General features: G+C 32.8%; 1 protein-coding gene across 1 annotated transcript; it reads left to right on the top strand.

Moving 5' to 3' along the window:
* The first annotated feature begins 1,792 nt into the window (after positions 1-1,792).
* Positions 1,793-15,509, top strand: LOC143242046 (TLC domain-containing protein 2-like). Its single transcript, XM_076485388.1, has 4 exons — positions 1,793-1,894; positions 4,211-4,293; positions 9,455-9,624; positions 12,514-15,509. Exons 1-3 carry the CDS (start codon positions 1,831-1,833, stop codon positions 9,533-9,535), a joined length of 228 nt encoding a protein of 75 aa, XP_076341503.1. The 5' UTR covers positions 1,793-1,830; the 3' UTR covers positions 9,536-9,624; positions 12,514-15,509.
* Positions 15,510-20,233: the final 4,724 nt, after the last annotated feature.

Raw genomic sequence — 20,233 nt, 5'->3', positions numbered from 1 at the left:
TTCTAGCTCAGGTTTTACATTTTAGGTGTGTTTGATTAATAGCGTAAGAACCCACAGATGTCCTTTAAATTGGTTGTTGAAATAAATTATTAATAGTGTGTTGAAAACAAAATTAACTAAAACACATGTATATGTGTACATAACTAGGTAGAAAGCTTACCTTTTGAGTTTAAGGTAATCAACTGTGATGAAATCCATTAAGTGTTAATAACATCATTGAAGTTCAAAACTAATTAGAACATTATAATCATGAAATGTCAGATTAGTAACAAAGAAAACTAATAAATTAGTTCAAAATATTAAATTATATATTTTAAACACATTTGCTTTTAATGGGCATGATATATTTGATACACCATTTATCAGTAAATAACCATATTCATTTTGAAATCAAATGTCCTGGTAGTATGCCATTTATCAAAATTAGCTGATCTTGTGTTAATTTAAGTGTTTAGTTAAACTAATATGAGAAACAAATCAAAATTCCATTGTTTCTTTAGATAAAATTAATGGATCCATTGGATTTATGCCCTTTACCTACTGTAAATATTTATGGACATCTTTTTATTTACATGTTTTGTTATTTTGTTAAATCCTCTAGAAAACTAGATCAGAATCTAGGAAAATCTGACTTCTCTACTACATGTACAGTAATGTATCTTGACTAATCTGTAGAAATAGCACTTGAGTAATGGTGTATGTCGTGTGAAATTTGTTTTCGTTATAAACTTGCACTAGTTTGACTCACTGATATTTTTATGTTACAGGCATGAACACTGATAATAATTGTAAGATAAAATGCAATTTGGTATCACATTATCATCTTGAATTTACAACTATATTATTTAACACTGATAAACTTTGGTTACATAACAAAGACAGATTCAATCAATGAAAACTTTTGAAATGGACCTTGTATCTTGTACAAGATGTAAGAGAAGATACTATCAAGATGTTTTAAGTTTGTGAAGTCTTATTTCTTTTGTTTTGTAACTGCTGTCTGATGAATTTAATATTCCTGAACATAAATAGCTAACGTTTTTAGGAGGTTCAAAACATATACTTACAAGATTTTCTATCATTTCTCGTATCCGTTTAGTGATTTCAAAGGTCACCCTGCAGAATGTAATTTTTGCTGATAGCTTGTAATAAAAATATTCAAGTATTACTGTTCAACTGTACCATATTCAAAATGCATTAACATGAAATACAGTTGCTGTTTAAATTATAAATGTTTTTGCTCTCACTGATTTCTATACTGATCAAAGAACTGTGTGAGGCTATTTGAATTATTAAGTGATTATAGTTTGTGCATATTAGCTTCTAAAGTATATTTTGCTGAGACGTTGGTTGTTTAATGAGACATTATTTTCTTTCCACTTCTCCTCCTATTTTATTTGCATAGAAACTTCAATTCAGCCATGTTTAATTCTTGGGTGAGCTATTATCGTGCAGTGCAAGTTATTCAGTAGCATTTGAAAGGTGTAATTTCAATGTATAATGTTTAGAAATACATGTATGAAGTCTGCTCAGATCAATGTTTAGCATATTGTTTGGGCCTAAAAGTTTGTTTTGTGCATACATTTAACTAATCTAAATGAATTTATGGATGTAAAATGATGAGAGAATGCATTCTAATCTTTATAAGAATAATGAAACATATAGTTAGTTGGATATACTGATTGCCAGGTCAATGTTTTAGTTTTCTTCTTATCAGAAGCTAATATCTATTTACATTGTTAATGTAGTATCTACTTACATTGTTAATGTTATGTTAAACAAAACAATTTCCATTATGTTGGTTCTTCCAGTTTCTATGAAGTTCCAAAAATGGCTGAAGATATGATTGAAATCCACACTAATAAATCCCATCTTCTGGTTGCTTTCTCCACAGGTATCTAAACTATTTTAGTTTTCCTTTTCATATATATATCTAGTTATTGTGTAAAATTAAATGCAGAAAGCAGTGGCAAAAGATGACTGTAAGGTAATTGTATATTTTGAAATCTGATGTCAGATGGGCCTTATTATATTTTCATGTTAAATGTTCCATCTGAAACAGTTGAAGATTTCAACTGCTTGTTACTACTTGTTGATCCTACAGAATTATCCTTATGCAGGAATGATTGAAATAAAGCTTCTCTAGCCATGAGTGTCATGCCAACACAGACCTAGTACAAACATATGGAAACCTCTTCCAAGTGGTCATTTTTCCTGTACGAAAAGAACTCTTGAAATATTTCTTTAATTTGAACATCCAGTCTTTTAGACAGACATCATCACTGTGGTGTGTGTCTCAAGCTCTCTTTCATCATTAATTTAAAACATGGGATAATAATGAAACTTGAGAATCCCTGGACAGCCAAAATGTATTAGAATGTGATTCTTTGGATATCATTTTCTGTATTCCATGTTCTGAGGTAAAATAACTTATTCCTATGTACTTTTAGATTTTTAAACATTTGGATATTTTGTGAAACAAATGTAGGCATTACAAGTTATCAAAATATGGGTTCCAATTAGTGTCCCTGGAATTCTACACATTATGGGAACAACTGTTCCTACCCTGAAGAGTGACACTTTTTTCAGTCATTTAATAGTTTTCTAGTACATGTAGTTGATGGTGGAGTTTGTACGAGGCTGTTATTTATTCCTGGAAACAAGTTGGATCATTACGTATGAGTAAGTAACATTTTTCAACCTCTTGAATAATTTATGGGTACTTGTTCATCTTGTGTCTAATTTTATCTTATGCTTGGACTCTTTATTAGTTTATACAAAGATTTGAACTAATGTACACTAAGGATCATATTTAAAAGGACTCCCTGTGTTTCAGCAGTAAGTTTAAGGCTTATAACTAAATATTAGGTTTCAATATATGTAGCACAAACATCACAGATAACACCTAACAACAAACAAACTGTTTTGGTGTTTAATGAAATAACTTTAATAAAAGCAGGGTGTTGTTTATGAACCAGGTCTTTGAAGGAGAAACCTGAATAACAAGTACATTGTTCAGAAATAAAAGCCAACCATTAAAACTTAAAACAGTTCATTAAGATATGTGAATGCATGGTAATTACTGCTTACTGTTAATTCAAATGTATGATTTTATGCAAATATAGATAACAATTGTCCTGAGTTTTGATGTACACATGATATTGTGTATTGTAAAAATATAGCCACATTGTTATGTATTCAGCAAAAAACAAAACAAAAAACCCAAATTGTAACAGTAAACAATGTGGTCAGTATCTGGGTCGAATAATGTTTAATTTTGTCACTTTTGTTTAACTATTGATTTATTGTGTTTTGTTATCTTTCTTTACACACTAAACAGCTTTATTTTAAACTTTTCATACTGTGCAACAACTCGTGTTATCTGTTTGTTCCAGGTGGAATAATAAATTATCTTGTTAATGATAAAAAATGAGGTACATACTGATGCTTTGTTGTGAGATAAACTTCATTATTAGAAACCTAGCAAACAGCTAGTTTTATCAGGAACTGTCTTTTACAAAACCCATGGATTACAAGAATCCTCTGAATAGTCATTTTATAAGTAATGTGGGGTAGTTAACCACTGAAAACCCTCTTAAGTTAGATAATTGTTGCATATGAAAAAGGAACAATGATAAATAGTTTTATTTTACTTAAAAAAATAATTTAATGTAATAACACTTGAAGTCCATAATGTTAGTCGAAACAAGCTTTATAGTTGATGGAAGTGTGATGTTAGTTCTTATATGTATCTTGTTTGTTTTCGTGAGGAATATGTTGTACTTGTGTTTTTTTGTGTATATACACCAATGTTTCTGATACGTCATTCTAATAACAATTTTCAACCATACTGGGAATTTCAAGTTTGTCATTTGAGAACCAGTTTGATTGTTTTTTAAATGAAATATTTAATTTCAGGGTTAAGTTATTGTTGAATGTATACAGGTGAGCTCTTAGATACTGTTTGTAGCAATGTGTTTAAAACTTTATGGTATGTGAACACTATTATATAAATTTTCTTGTTTATTTATAGCTGAGTTACAACAGATATGAAAAACTAGTCAACACATGTAAGAAATAACTACTTGATACTTACAAATAAAAATAATTAAGCTGTTATTGGGCACGTCGTCTAACTCTGAATGTTTTCACCCTTTAAGTAATATTTCTATTGATAAAAGTAATGTTTTCTTTTCTTGTATAATTTCAGGGTACTTTATTTATGATTTCATCGACATGAGCTCAAATCACCGCTGTCGTAACTCGTACGAACTCATGGTTCATCATGCCTTTGTAAGTTGCATTGTTTGTTTTGTTATGATTTAAGTTCATGTACAAGATATTTTTAGCATTATTGGAAGGACCAAAAATAACACCTCCCCATCTACTGCTAAAAGTGGCACAAGTTACGGAAATGTAGAAGCATCTATTAATGTGTTTATCACTTGCTTTACTGTTTACTACTCAGTGTATTTCTGTTAACACAACATTTGGAAGACATGTCTGTTCAACTATTTTGCAAATAACCTATAAAGAACACACAAAAAGAAACATTTGTTTTAAAAATTTATGATAATATTAATTATTCACCTTTTTAAATACAAAACAAATTTCTATACATCTGAAATTCATAGTCCTGTAGTTAAAAAGGAATACATCTAATTTCATCCTTTTCATAAATGTTAACTTACAGAAAGTTTAAAGATTTCTAAAACTAAATCTATTGAATTGTGGTTTAATTTGTTTGAGATAAAATTGAAATCAAGAAAATATTTTGAAAATGAGTAAAAGTAATCATTAGAAACTACATAATGTTAAGTAAATAACTGTGGCATGAAGCGTAAGAGAAGATAACTTAAATGGTCCGGCATTTAACTTCGTAATATGAAGGTCCGCGGGTTTGAATGCCCATCCAACAAATGTGCTTGTCATTTCAACTTTGGGAGCATTGTAATGTGATGATCAATCGCGGTATTTGTTGGCAAAGAATAGCCTGTGGTGGATAGTGACAACTAGCTGCCCTCCCTCAACTCCTTTACTATTAAATTAGGGACAGATAGTCCTGTGGTGGATAGTGACAACTAGCTGCCTTCTCTCTACTCCTTTACTATTAAATTAGGGACAGATGGTCTCTCTGGTGGATAGTGACAACTAGCTGCCTTCTCTCTACTCCTTTACTATTAAATTAGGGACAGATAGTCCTCTGGTGGATAGTGACAACTAGCTGGCTTCTCTACTACTCCTTTACTATTAAATTAGGGACAGACAGTCCTCTGTGGATAGTGACAACTAGCTGCCTTCCCTCTACTCCTTTACTATTAAATTAGGGACAGATAGTCCTCTGGTGGATAGTGACAACTAGCTGCCTTCCCTCTACTCCTTTACTATTAAATTAGGGACAGATTGCTCTCTGGTGGATAGTGACAACTAGCTGCCTTCTCTCTACTCCTTTACTATTAAATTAGGGACAGATAGTCCTCTGGTGGATAGTGACAACTAACTGCCTTCCCTCTACTCCCTTTACTATTAAATTAGGGACAGATAGTCCTGTGGTGGATAGTGACAACTAGCTGCCTTCCCTCTACTCCTTTACTATTAAGTTAGGGACAGATAGTCCTCTGGTGGATAGTGACAACTAGCTGCCTTCCCTCTACTCCTTTACTATTAAATTAGGGACAGATAGCTCTCTGGTGGATAGTGACAACTAGCTGCCTTCTCTCTACTCCTTTACTATTAAATTAGGGACAGATAGTCTTCTGGTGTATAGTGACAACTAACTGCCTTTCCTCCACTCCTTTACTATTAAATTAGGGACAGATGGTCCTGTGGTGGATAGTGACAACTAGCTGCCTTCCCTCTACTCCTTTACTATTAAATTAGGGACAGACAGTCCTCTGGTGGATAGTGACAACTAGCTGCCTTCTCTCTACTCCTTTACTATTAAATTAGGGACAGATAGTCCTTTGGTGGATAGTGACAACTAGCTGCCTTCTCTCTACTCCTTTACTATTAAATTAGGGACAGATTGTCCTGTGGTGGATAGTGACAACTAGCTGCCTTCCCTCTACTCCCTTTACTATTAAATTAGGGACAGATAGTCCTCTGGTGGATAGTGACAACTAGCTGCCTCTCCCTCTACTCCCTTTACTATTAAATTAGGGACAGATTGTCCTGGTGGATAGTGACAACTAGCTGCCTTCCCTCTACCTCCTTTACTATTAAATTAGGGACAGACAGAGTCACTTCTAACTATTATTGGACACCAGACCTCCTCCCTCTACCCTTTATTAAATTAGGGACAGACGGTGGTGGATAGTGACAACTATTGCCTCTCTCTCTACTCTTTTACTTCATTAAATTAGGGACAGACATGTCCTGTGGTGGATAGTGACAACTAGCTGCCTTCCCTCTACCCCTTCTCTTTCTCCCTTGGATGGTACTCTCCTTACTATTAAATTAGGGACAGATAGTCCCTCTGGTGGGGCTGGATAAATTAGACAGAACTGTGGTGGATAGTGACAACTAGCTGGCTTCCTCCTCTACCCCTTTACTATTAAATTAGGGACAGATAGTCCTGTGGTGGATAGTGACAACTAGCTGCCTTCTCCTCTACTCCTTTACTATTAAATTAGGGACAGATTGTTCTCTGTGGTGGATAGTGACAACTAGCTGCCTTTCTCTCTACTCCCTTTACTATTAAATTAGGGACAGATAGTCCTGTGGTGGATAAAGTGACAACTAGCTGGCTTCTCTACTCCTTTACTATTAAATTAGGGACAGACAGTCCTGTGGTGGATGTAAAGACAACCAGCTGCCTCTCTCTCTACTCCTTTTACTATTGACAACTAGATAGTTCTCTCTCACCTACTACTACTAAATTAGGGAGACCTCTTGGTGGATAGTGACAACTAGCTGCCGCCCCTCTACTCTCTCTACCTCCCTTCTTACTAAATTAGGGACTCCATTAGGACACAGATGGTTCTGTGGGTGGATAGTGACAACTAGCTGCCTTTCCTCTACTCCTTTACTATTAAATTAGGGACAGATTGTCCTGTGGTGGATAGTGACAACTAGCTGCCTTCTCTCTACTCCTTTACTATTAAATTAGGGACAGATTGTCCTTTGGTGGATAGTGACAACTAGCTGGCTGTCCTCTACTCCCTTTACTATTAAATTAGGGACAGATAGTCCTGTGGTGGATAGTGACAACTAGCTGCCTTCCCTCTACTCCTTTACTATTAAATTAGGGACAGATAGTCCTCTGGTGGATAGTGACAACTAGCTGCCTTCTCCCTCTACCTCCCCTTTACTATTAGGACAGATTCTGGGGACAGATAGCTGACTTCTCTCTGTGGTGGATAGTGACAACTAGCTGGCCTTCTCTACTCCTTTACTATTAAATTAGGGACAGACAGTCCTGTGGTGGTGGATAGTGACAACTAGCTGCCTCTCTCTCTACTCCCTCTTTACTATTAAATTAGGGACAGATAGTTCTCTGGTGGATAGTGACAACTAGCTGGCTTCTCTCTACTACTTGCCTTACTATTAAACCAGGGACAGACAGTCCTGTGGTGGATAGTGACAACTAGCTGGCTTCTCTCTACTCCTTTACTATTAAATTAGGGACAGATAGTCCTCTGGTGGATAGTGACAACTAGCTGCCTTCTCTCTACTCCTTTACTATTAAATTAGGGACAGATTGTCCTCTGGTGGATAGCAGTGACAACTAGCTGCCTTCCCACCTACTCCTTTACTATTAAATTAGGGACAGATAATCCTCTAATGGATAGTGACAACTAGCTGCCCTCTCTCTACTCCTTTACTATTAAATTAGGGACAGATAGTCCTCTGGTGGATAGTGACAACTAGCTGCCTCTCTCTACTCCTTTACTATTAAATTAGGGACAGATAGTCTGGTCCTCATGTAGCATTGCATGTGGATTGACAAACCCAAGTAATGACTATTATATAAATTTGTTTTGCCCTTTTCAGGGTTTTTTATATAATTTGATTACAACCTAAGTGTAATCTTCTCATTACAGCTTCGATAGTGACCTAACCACATGCACTAGATGGTACGACAATAAAGTTCTTTTATTTTTTTGTGCTTTGAAAATTCTAAAATTAAAAAGACTGTTTTTTGTTTCTCTTTATCCAAAACAGATTTAGTGAATTTATTTTTTTGTAACGCTGAAAATACAAATACAAGACAGTGATTAGAATCTGTGAGTGTTGTCTAAGTTTGCCTTTATCTGTTATAGTCCTAGTAAAGAAGTCTTGGTGTTTGTTCTCTGAGCAAGAACAGTACTTAATGTATAAGTGATGCAAAAGTGTACAATAAATTGTTGAACACCAGAATTATAGCATTGTTTTCAAACATGTGAAAGATTATAAATGAATACTGAAGCTATTAAAGTGAATTTACACTAAAAATATGTGAAAACAGTTGGTAAAGATGCAGCCCATGAAACAAAAATTGTTATAATAATACTAGTATGGTATTACATAATTATAATAATAATTTGAATTACATTATTTTCTGTTCTTGTTGTTGTTTTAGCACAAAGCTACACAAAATGTTATTTGCATGGTGGGGAAGTGACTCCCTGATTTTATTAGGGTAAATCTGTAAACTTGCTACAAGGGGTCTATTGTTTTCTCAGTAGGTTTTGGTTAATAATTGAGCTGAACAAATTTACTGTATTAGAACAAATAGTATTGCTTAGTGTTTTTATATCCTCCTTATGATTTAGTGTCTTAAGAGTATATAGAGCAGTTATGTGTACATATGTAATGTTTAAATTATTAAAGTTTTATAATGATGTTGTATCACACGTGTTACTACTAAATACAGTGTGCTGAAATAAAGATATTTAAACCCTGTTTTGACACTGGTAAATCTAGACTTAAATTGCTAACATTTCTGGGGTTTGATCCCTGTGGTGTACACAGCAAATAGCTCAACATGGCTTTGTTTTAAGATAAAAAAAAAAAGCTAATTTGGGTTTTATAAGTATTTCATTTGGCACAGATGGTGATTAATACCATGTGAAGTTGGAAGTTAGTTTCTATATTAGTTTTGTAGAATAAAGAAATAAATATATCTTTTTGTTACTTATAAAGTGTGCATTAGTAATAATGTTAGGACTTGTTTTTCAGTTTTTAGATCAATTACTAACACATACTGTTTTGACAGCACTATACTATAAAGTTTTACTCACATTCTGTTAATAGTTCTTGTAAATTTGTATTTTTGTAATTAAATTGGAAGAGCTGGACTTGGTTTAAATGTATTTCTCTTCTGCTAAGTGTTTGTTTATGAATATGTTAAAGAAAACTGAGTTGATAAGTACATATTGCTGTGATAGGTTTTGACTAAATTCTGTTTTAGTATTGGATTATAAATGACCTAAATGAAGGATTATTATTATGCTAATAGTTTTTTAATGTATAGGTCATCCTTTGTTTTGGGATCACTATGTACAAAACTATACGTAGGTTATGCTTTAGCTGCTCTACTTGTGGAAGTAAATAACATATTTCTTCATCTGAGACAGTTGATGGTTATAGTAAGCATCAGCAAGAGTAACCCTTGGTATAGACTGAATAGTCTTGCAAACCTAGGTGAGTTTTGTTTGTCTTCTGTACAATCCAGGATAATTTTTAGTATCAAATCTGTTCTTTCAATGTTTACTTCTACAGTCTTATTTATGAAAGGAGGCTTCTTTCTTTAATATGGTTAAATTTTTTTACTTATGAAAATTTAATGGGCTTTTGTCTACATGTTTAACCTTTTAAGTTTTTGTTTACAAAAATCAGTATTGACATTTTCTGTAATTGTTTTTTATTATTGTTTGAGATGTTTTTGTTTCACAAAGTGTCAAATATTTTTATGTAAGGTTACATTTTGTACTGTAGTGTATCATTTATGTTAACTTCATAAGGGACATGATGAATAAAGCAATTAGAATGATGAATTATACAAAATGCTTAAGTTAAAACAATTTTTTGGCTAGAAACCATATCTTTCTATGACTGTTGAGCAAGGCCATAATTAGGAATATAAATAGTAGTTTTGTTAAACCAGTAAACATGCAGTCTGTTTCTATGGAATCACTGAGAATTATTTATAACAAGTTCAGAATATTGTTGAATTGTGAAATGGTTAGTCTGTCTGTACAGAGAAATATTTGTTATTAACAGAGTATTCCAACCAGTGATGTCGAGAAAACCCACTTGTAGAGAAATATATATGCAAAAACGGCTCATTTGGGTTGAGAAAATATTTTACATAGAAGAGCGAACAATGTTTCACTTTCTTCGGTCATCGTCAGGTTCAAAAAAGAAAGAGGTAACTGACCGGAAGCTGATCACATGTTTGGAAGGGGTTGTGTAACTGAGTGTCGGAATGTAGGGGGCCGTGTTAGATGTTTGAATATACAATTTACAGAAGTTCCAACCACTGAAGCCTGCAAGATAGCCTTAGAACTCTATATCCGAGACCCTAACCCAACTATAGACATTCCCAGCAACCAATTAGCAACCCTCATAGAATTCACCACAATAAAGACAAACTTCATGTTCAACAACCACAACTATATACAAACAAATGGCCTAAGCATTGGCAACCCAGTATTGCCAGTTCTAGCCAATATTTTTATGATGCAAGTTGAAACACAAGCAATTAACACAGCATTACATCGACCACTATATTGGAACAGATATGTAGATGACATGGTTGCGGGATTCACATCTACAGAACACACACTTAATTTTTTCAATCACATTAACTCTATACATCCCAACATTAACTTCACATGTGAACAGGAAAAAAAGCTATCGAATATCATTTCTTAACCTCAAAATTACAAGAACCGACACACAATTCAAAACAGAAATCCACAGAAAAATCACCCATACTGGACTATACATTCCTTGGGACTTGGCACATGAAACAAAACAAAAACTCAGCATACTAAGAAACCAAATAAACACAGCCATAAAACTATGCTCGCCAGATAAAATTAACGATGAATTACACAAAATAAAACAATACTTCATCAACATCAATACGTTTCCTCCACAAATCGTAGTATACCATTATACGCACACACCTGGACAGAAAGCAAAATCAACCAACAAAAATAAATATCTCACGAAACAATATACTGCTGCATACCATATATTCCCAACATCAGCAAAAAAATAACCAACATTTGGCAAAAACTAGTGACAAAATATGACATTCCAGTTAATATCAAATTTATTCAAAAACCAGGCACAAAACTGAGGTCTATACTATGTAAAAACTACACTGACAAACACCACACCAACATTATTTACAAAATACAATGTGATAACTGCCACGACTTCTATATTGGAGAAACAAGTAGAAAAATGGAAACCAGATTCAAAGAACATAAGTCACCTTCACACGTTTTCGAACACTGCAAGTCAAATAAACACAACATAACCATAGAAAACACTCAAATACTAAATAAAGAAACATACATAAACAAAAGCAAAATTAAAGAAGCTTTACTTATACAACAACTTAAATCCAAAGTAAACCAATATAAAGGAATGCCTTTATACCTATATTAATACAATAAAATAAATAAAATTGTATATTCAAACATCTAATACCGCCCCCTACATTCCGACACTCAGTTACAGAACCCCTTCCAAACGTGGTCAACTTCCGTTCAGTTACCTCTTTCTTTGTGAACCTGACGATGACCGAAGAAGGTAGAAACGTTGTTCGCTCTTCTATGTAAAATATTTTCTCAACCCAAACGAACCGTTTTTTGCATATATATTCCAACAATTCTCAAACTGTTAATGCTTAACAAATAAACAGAGTATTCCAACAATTCTCAAACTGTTAATGCTTAACAAATAAACAGAGTATTCCAACAATTCTCAAACTGTTAATGCTTAACAAATAAACAGAGTATTCCAACAATTCTCAAACTGTTAATGCTTAACAAATAAACAGAGTATTCCAACAATTTTCAAACTGTTAATGCTTAACAAATAAACAGAGTATTCCAACAATTTTCAAACTGTTAATGCTTAACAAATAAACAGTGTATTCCAACAATTTTCAAACTGTTAATGCTTAACAAATAAACAGTGTATTCCAACAATTTTCAAACTGTTAATGCTTAACAAATAAACAGTGTATTCCAACAATTTTCAAACTGTTAATGCTTAACAAATAAACAGTGTATTCCAACAATTCTCAAACTGTTAATGCTTAACAAATAAACAGTGTATTCCAACAATTCTCAAACTGTTAATGCTTAACAAATAAACAGTGTATTCCAACAATTCTCAAACTGTTAATGCTCGATAAGTGCTGCTGGAGAGATGTACATATATGGATTAGTTTATTTCTAGCTGTGTTTAACCTTTATTGTAGCTTAGTTGTGTTCAGAAACGTTCCCATCTTAGACAACGCGTGACTTGATGTTTATTTTGTTGTCTGCATTAACCATTCCTTTTCTTCAGCTACCTTTATTCTGTTCAGAGTGGTGACGCTGGCCTGGATGACTCGTTATTCGTGGTACACAGAGAACTCGTGCCTCTGTATGCATATACTTGTGGGAGTATCGGCCTTGCTGCCATTGTACTGATGAGTATTGTACTTTTCTTTAGACTATTAAATAGTGATTTTGGGCCCAAGCGTAACAAAGAAGGAGACATTCTTACAAGACCAAATGAAGCGTTCTCCCTGGAGCTTACCAAAAAGAAAGATTAAATTAGTGGTCAAATCCATAACCAACTGCTCTTCCATTGTTATTAACATCTCGGGTGTCAACGTATTCTACTGACTTAATTGTTTACTCTTGCTTGAAAATCATTTTTTATCTCTGTGTGTGTGTGTGTGTGCAATAAATAATTATTTTCTTTAAAATTTTAAAATACTTTTAGAAAATAACTAACAGTAAGTTTTGTTCAGTTTGAATGTCTGTTGCTTGATGTATTATTTTGTTGGTAAAATATACCTAAGAGTTATAACTTGTACATGTTTTTATTAAACATCTTTGTTAGTTGTCTTAAGCTAAATTTATAATTCACTGAGCCTGAAAGTAAAACTCTTTTACTTCTATGATGTTATGTTGTTGGTGTTGTGTACATTTCTGTTAGGTTTGGAAAGCAGTCTTAAGTCGTTCTAGTTTATAGTTTGTACCTTAACTAACCAGTGCATCATGGCTCCAGATGAACTAATAACCTGCATAGAAAATACTTCTGTATAGCATCTGCAATGTAAGATAAATTGAAAAGGCTTAGTAGGTGGGATGGAATGTTCTCTCATGTCTGCATGCTCTTGTGCCTTTAATACTAATTTAAATGCATGTTCGAACAGTTAACTATTTTGTTTGCAGGACAAATGTAAAGGAAGAGACTTGTTGTTTTACTAACTTTAGCAAATTAGTGAGGGATAGGCTATGGACTGAAGATTAGTTTGTAGTAGTTCAGTATAAGTTGGTTGTAAGGGGCAGCATTTTACTAGAGTTTAAAAAGGGTTTTGATGATTGACTGAAAAAAGGTGAAGAGTAAATCTAAACATATCTTTGTATTTTTTCTTGTAAGGGTGGATATGAAAGGACAACCTTGAAGAACCAGATGTCTGTGTGTTATGCTAAACACAATAATCTGTTACTTTATTTAGAATAGTCTTGCTTAGATAGATTTTTAATGAAAGTAACATAGATCCATTGTAACAAAATTTAAGGTAATTTTATTAATTCAGAAATATTTATTCTACAGTGAATTTTGATATATATTTTATTTAATGAGAAATTTTTATATCGTAAATTATAATAACAAAGTTTGAAAAGTATTTTTACAAATAAGAGATGCTATAAATTTTGATAAACAACAAAGTCGGAGTATAAAAATGTGTAATGATATATCTAAGAGTTTCACATAGAAAGGTGGTTGACACTGTATTTGCTACACTTTCATGTAGTAGTCATGACTTTCTTTCATCATTAGAAATATTCTTGTAAAACATTTTTCGCTGTATCTAAATATATAGCTTTCTACTGTCTTTAAAAGTTACCCTATACAACCAAATTACGCGTTTTACGATGCATAGTGACTATATGTAAGGAGTTTCAAGTGATTTGTGGATATGAAAAATTATTTCAACTGTGAAATAATGGTAAATGCTAAACTCTGGAAGACAAGTTTTATAATGTATCTCTAATACTTTTGTATAATGTGTGGAACATGTGTGTGAACAGTTTTTCATTTTGACACTTGTACAGGATCGTTTGTGACTTAAGCTTTAATTGTTGGTGATGCTGAATATTGTTTTGATAATTGTGACAATTTTGAATAAGAGAAAAAAAAAATGGTTAAGACTATTTTCTTAAAAAAGAGATTAAAACTCTTCAGACTAACCTGAAGCTGGCTGTAGTAAGTTTGAGATGTACACTTCTTGTTTTTCACAAACTCCGTGCACGTGAAATGAAAACCTCACCTTTTCTATCATAACCTTGTGTAAGATCAATCAGTCAGTCGTTTTAAGTGCTGTACTCCAGAAGTAACAGCAGTATTATGTAGAAAACTCAATTGAAGCTTCAAATAACCCATTAACAATTCTTTTAATTGAACTACTTATTAAGTTATTAGAGATGATATTACATATATTCATGTAACATGATTTGTCAATTGAAGCTTCAAATAACCCATTAACAATTCTTTTGATTGAACTACTTATTAAGTTATTAGAGATGATATTATATATATTCATGTAACATGATTTGTATTTTTGTATTTAAAAATATTATTTGAAGGTTGTACATCTCAAAAAAAAGACAGTTTGACTGTTTGTCAAGTGAATTCTGGCCTGTCAGAGTTAAAATGTACTGTAGTGATGTCATAAGAAGTGAAAGCTAGTAACATACTTGTGTCGAAAAACTATTTTAAATGGTCAGTATAAAATTTTGGACAGTTTTACTTATTTTTACCAAAGTATATTTTTAAAATATGCAGTGGTTTTTCCATTTTTATCCCAGTCTTGCAACTACAAACTGTATATTTTAAAGCAGTCTATATTTACACAAGTGTTACAGTTTGCTACTGTATTTTCAAACTTTCATTGTTTTTATTCCAACATAATATCAGTACAACTGTTTCTGTGGCCTTGTGTTGGATAAAAGAATTTTAAAAGATGTTAGCATGTGTACCATGAAAGTTAACTGAAGTTTACTGGTATATGCAGACAAAGTTATTACAAAACTTCTTTATTGGAAATGTAAAGTACCATTACTGTATTTTTTATTGTGAGAGAGAAATATAATTACAGCGACTTTTTTAAATTCTCCTTTTGAGGAGTAACTAAGTGCTAAATATAACTACTATTATTATGTTATCACTTAGTCTTATATATTTTTGTGGCACTATAAATATACATTATGCTTCAAAGTTTCAGGTAAATCATTTATCCTATTTTGATACAGTATTACTAGAAAAACTACATTAAAAAAAAAGAAGATACGATGTTAAGTGTTCTTATGCTAACCCTTGTTAGTAAGTAAAGTCTTGGTATACCTTGTTTAGTTTTTAATAAACTGCCCTTTATATAAGATACGATGTTAAGTGTTCTTATGCTAACCCTTGTTAGTAAGTAAAGTCTTGGTATACCTTGTTTAGTTTTTAATAAACTGCCCTTTATATAAGATACGATGTTAAGTGTTCTTATGCTAACCCTTGTTAGTAAGTAAAGTCTTGGTATACCTTGTTTAGTTTTTAATAAACTGCCCTTTATATTTTGAACTTGACTCAGTAGGTCTCGCCTCAAAGGAAACTTAACATTTCTAAATGCACTGTAAGTTTACATTTACACAAATGAGAAGATTTTCTATTTGTGTAAAGTGAGTAATGAGCCAAAAACAGTGCAGCAGCTGATCTCACTGAAACTGTCAAGTCAAAGAAGAATTATTTTATAATGTGACAGTTCACCCAACTCTGGTGAGAACAAAACAACTCTTATAAAATGTCTTTTATGCTTTGTCACATTTTTTTTGGCTAATGAAGATCTGGTTAATGATTACAATTTCAAAGCAGGAAGAAAGTGAATATTTGTGTTATAAAGTTGTTGTCATACTGTTAAATAAGGTGGTCCTGAAACTGTTTTGCCCATGAGCTTGCCTCTTTAGAAGTGGCCAAATTTTCACTTTTATTTATTAGTAAAGAAAGTCTATTTTTGTGTGTGTGCATGTATTATTTTGGTTTAATATCAATATGTAACCTCTTTAACAGTACCTGAATTTAGTTCGTTTGATAACTTTAACTTTTGTTGTCTCTTTTTCATTATTGCACAGGTTATTTGTTTACCATGTTTTTATTATGATAAAGTGATTTGACTAACCTTGTCAAGTTACATTGTTCAGTGTTTTATCAACATTCGCTTTGCATAAATTTGACTTAATTGTCAATACTAAATGTGATATTACTTTTATATTTTCAGGTTTGTAATAAAATATATTTATGATGTGCTAAAAATTCGTAGGCCCCTAGAGTCTTGATAAAACTGAAATAGAAACCATATTATTAGCACATCATGAATATATTACCATGTAAGGAACATGAACCCAATTCAGATAAGTATACTCTTATATTTCCTAATATAAGTATTTTAGGTGATTTAAAGCTAAAGTACCTACATGAACACTTAACCTTTATTAATGGACACCACATCCTGTCAAAATACATTGTTGGAGCTAAAATCAACGATGCCATAGCTATTCTCTTCCCAAATATGTCTGATTTCTTATAATTCACTTTGGTACAAATGACCTTAAACAATGTGATAAGACTACTGAAAACTGCTTCTCAGAACTTGAAAACACAATAACACATCTTCAGCCTCAGACTACACATTAGAATGGCTATTTCTTGTGTAATACATAGAACGCGTGAACAAACACACTTTCAGTGATTTCAACACAAAAAACAACTCAACAAGAAAATTCAACATTTTAATGAATTAATCAAACTTTTTTATGTAGACTCAACTCCCAACTTGCCTTCATTAACCACACAAACCTAATACCACTCGCTAATTTCCTTGCACAAGATGGACTTCACCTCAGCTTCTCAACTTGGCTTCAAATATTGTATTTCCTGCAGCATTCTTCCACTCTTGTCTTCTAAGTTACCCCAATCATCTCCCATTCTTACTTCTAATAGTTCTTCTACTGTCCCCTGTCCAAATTCCACATTTCTTTCTATCTTAGAAGCTACCAGATCCCGCAACAGCACTTCTATCACTCGGTGTACACAATAAAAAAAACTCGCTTACTGTCTCACTGTGATCCTTCAAGTTCTGCTGGAAGAGTAAACAAAAACCCCCAAAACATTACATTCCCCAACTAACATTATTCTTACACTTCTGTTTGCTCTGGTTTACCCATGAAACTTTTCATTCCTATATCTCCAAAACCACACCAAGTCACTATCAATATAACAAACCCCACATATTCTATACTACAGTCTTCACCAGTCGATCAATCGCATGTAAAATTACCTTCGTCAGAAAACAGCAGTCTTTCATCTTTTACTGTAAACTCTCAGCATGACCAGCAATACACTCAACACTCTGAAAGAGATGGTTACTTTCCTTCTCTTTCACTTATTCCAATACCTGCCAACATTTGGCATGAATCAAGTGATGAACCACTCAGTTACAGTAGGAAACAACTATTTCAGAAACTTAAACTCGCTGAGAAATGACAAAGCATTATCAATATGCCAAGTTGCTAGCACATAACGTAAAATACAGAAACAAACCTCAGTCTCTCACATTAAAAGCACTGATAACAATAGGAGCACATAATAATAACTTGTGCAACAGATCCTTGAAAACACCTCCTTATAACTCAATAATATCACTAAAATATTCTGTCAAAACTGTCGATATTCTAGATGTAGAAATCCCCCCATTATTATCATCCATACAATCCTTCGGAGGAAGAAAAAGAAAAACTGCAAAACTTCACAAATAAAACTAATACGTTCGAAAAGAATAACAAAAACCAGCTTTCTACTAACAACACCAATACAAAAAAATTCTTCTTACAGCATTCCTTTTTATCATAAAGAAACTACCATGACATTAAATAATCTCGTAAAAAAGCACAAAACTCCCTCTATCTCCAACTGAACAGACTAAAAACACTGTACTCTAATATGCTTAAACCTTCTTAAACTAACAAATATGTTGAAAATAACAGCAACCACAAAAAACATGCAAATAACAATCATGAAATATCTCTAGCATTGTTAATTGCTCAAACATAACTCTCTCTGAAGTCTCCTTAGTAAAGGTCTCAACTTCTGCCCAAATGACACCTGTATTAATGAGTCTGAACTTCTTTCATGAATTCTCCAGGAAATTAAGACATCGTGAACTTTTTTACAACAAACCCCACCCAACTGAAAATCAACATACACCTACCTTTAAAGAAAAGTATTGATGGACACCTCCACCCAACAGAGAACCATGTGTAGAAATCTGTGTCAAAGCTATATAAAAATGACATAATACAGACCTTAAAATCTTCTAAGCAATGTCCTAATAACATTAACCAAAACGAAAGAAATGCTTTAAATAATCTTAAGTTAAATAACAATATCATAGTAAAGCCAGCAGACAAGGGTGGAGAAATTGTTACTCTTGACAAAAATGACTGTCATGGAAGCCAACTAGAGGACATTAATTCCTATAAACAACTCTCATACAATCCTACAACTCATTTTATTAAAACCATAACTGATAAACTTAAAGAACTCCTCAAAATCAATAAAATAAACAAAGAACCTTTCAGTATTTGATACTCAGACAAGATTTTCCTGGTAGATTTTAAATCTTGCCCAAAATACACAAACCAAACAATCCTGGCTGACCCATAATTTCTGATCCAAACATGGCTACTGAAAAGCTGTCCACTTCTGTTGGCTAACACATAAAATGTATTCCCTATACTTTCCTCTCTTACATAGAGGATATTACAGACTTTCTTAACACTATATGAGATATTAATACTGAGAGACAGTTATCACAAAATAGGCTTCTTTGCACAATGGATATTTCTTCCCTTTATACCAGCATCCCACATGATGAGGGACTAGAAACTCTAAAGTCTGAATTAAACTTTTAACCTATCAGAATCTCAAACAGTAATTGATTTTGCCAGCCTAGTTCTAACTCTGAACAACTTCAGTATTTAATAATGAGCACTACATTCAAGTTAACGGTACTGCAGTGGGTACCAAAATGGCTCTCAATTATTCCAATATCTCTATGGGTCATGTTTAAAACCAGCTTTTACAACTCAGCCCTGTAAAACCTTGTACACAGAAATGTTACGTAGATGACATATTTTTCATTTGGATAGCCGACTTTCAACCACTTAAAGAATTTATCACACTCAAGAAACTCCTTTCACAAAACAGTCAAGTTTATTTACGATCATTTCCGTACTCAGATTAACTTCCTTGACGTAATAGTTTCTCTATAAAAAAACAAACAAACAAATGGCACTTTAAAAACAGAATTGAACAAAAAGCCTACAGACAGACCACAGTATCTTCACTATAAAAGCTGTCACTCCTCTCATGCCAAACAAAATATTATCTACAGTCAAGCTCTTAGAATAAAGAAAATATGCTCAGATGAAACAGATTACGTAAAATAATCTAAGGATCTAAAACTAACCATGTTACAGAGATGGTATAAAGAAATTGACAAACAAATTCAGAAGGCTAATAACATTTGGTGGTAAAACATCTTAAACCAGAGTAATAGTAAACTTTCAAATGGAATTCCTCTTGTTATTACCTATCATCTTAAACTCAGAAATGTTTCATAAATTCTGAAAAAACATTTTCATGTACCACAGCTCGATAGTCATCTCAAACAAATATTTCCTCAAGTTCCCGTTGTTTCCTTCCGAAAAAACGGAACTCTAAAAGAAATCCTTGTTCACACAAAAATAAATTACACCGCCCAAAATGGTTGTCGCCCATGCAATAAAGCCCATTGTTAAACCTGCAAATTCATTAAAAAACACTTATTTATTTTCTGACAAGCACAATCAATGATATTTTAAAATATCTTAAATCAGTTGTGAAACAAAAAAACACCATTTATCTTATACAGTGTAAAAAATGCAATTATCAGCATATAGGACATACACAAACAGAGAACGTTTTA

Source organism: Tachypleus tridentatus, unplaced genomic scaffold (genome assembly GCF_004210375.1).
Source record: "Tachypleus tridentatus isolate NWPU-2018 unplaced genomic scaffold, ASM421037v1 Hic_cluster_1, whole genome shotgun sequence".
NCBI classification, from domain to species: domain Eukaryota; kingdom Metazoa; phylum Arthropoda; class Merostomata; order Xiphosura; family Limulidae; genus Tachypleus; species Tachypleus tridentatus.
Note: the sequence above shows the minus strand (reverse complement) of the source record. Positions and strands in the feature narration are given on the sequence as shown.

What these genes read in the sequence shown, in the direction of transcription:
- LOC143242046 (XM_076485388.1), top strand. Translation starts at nt 1,831, where the DNA reads ATGGCTGAAGATATGATTGAAATCCACACTAATAAATCCCATCTTCTG. An exon ending in TCTGGTTGCTTTCTCCACAG is followed by an intron (nt 1,895 to 4,210) that starts GTATCTAAACTA and finishes GTATAATTTCAG; the next exon opens with GGTACTTTATTTATGATTTC. An exon ending in TCATGGTTCATCATGCCTTT is followed by an intron (nt 4,294 to 9,454) that starts GTAAGTTGCATT and finishes TTTAATGTATAG; the next exon opens with GTCATCCTTTGTTTTGGGAT.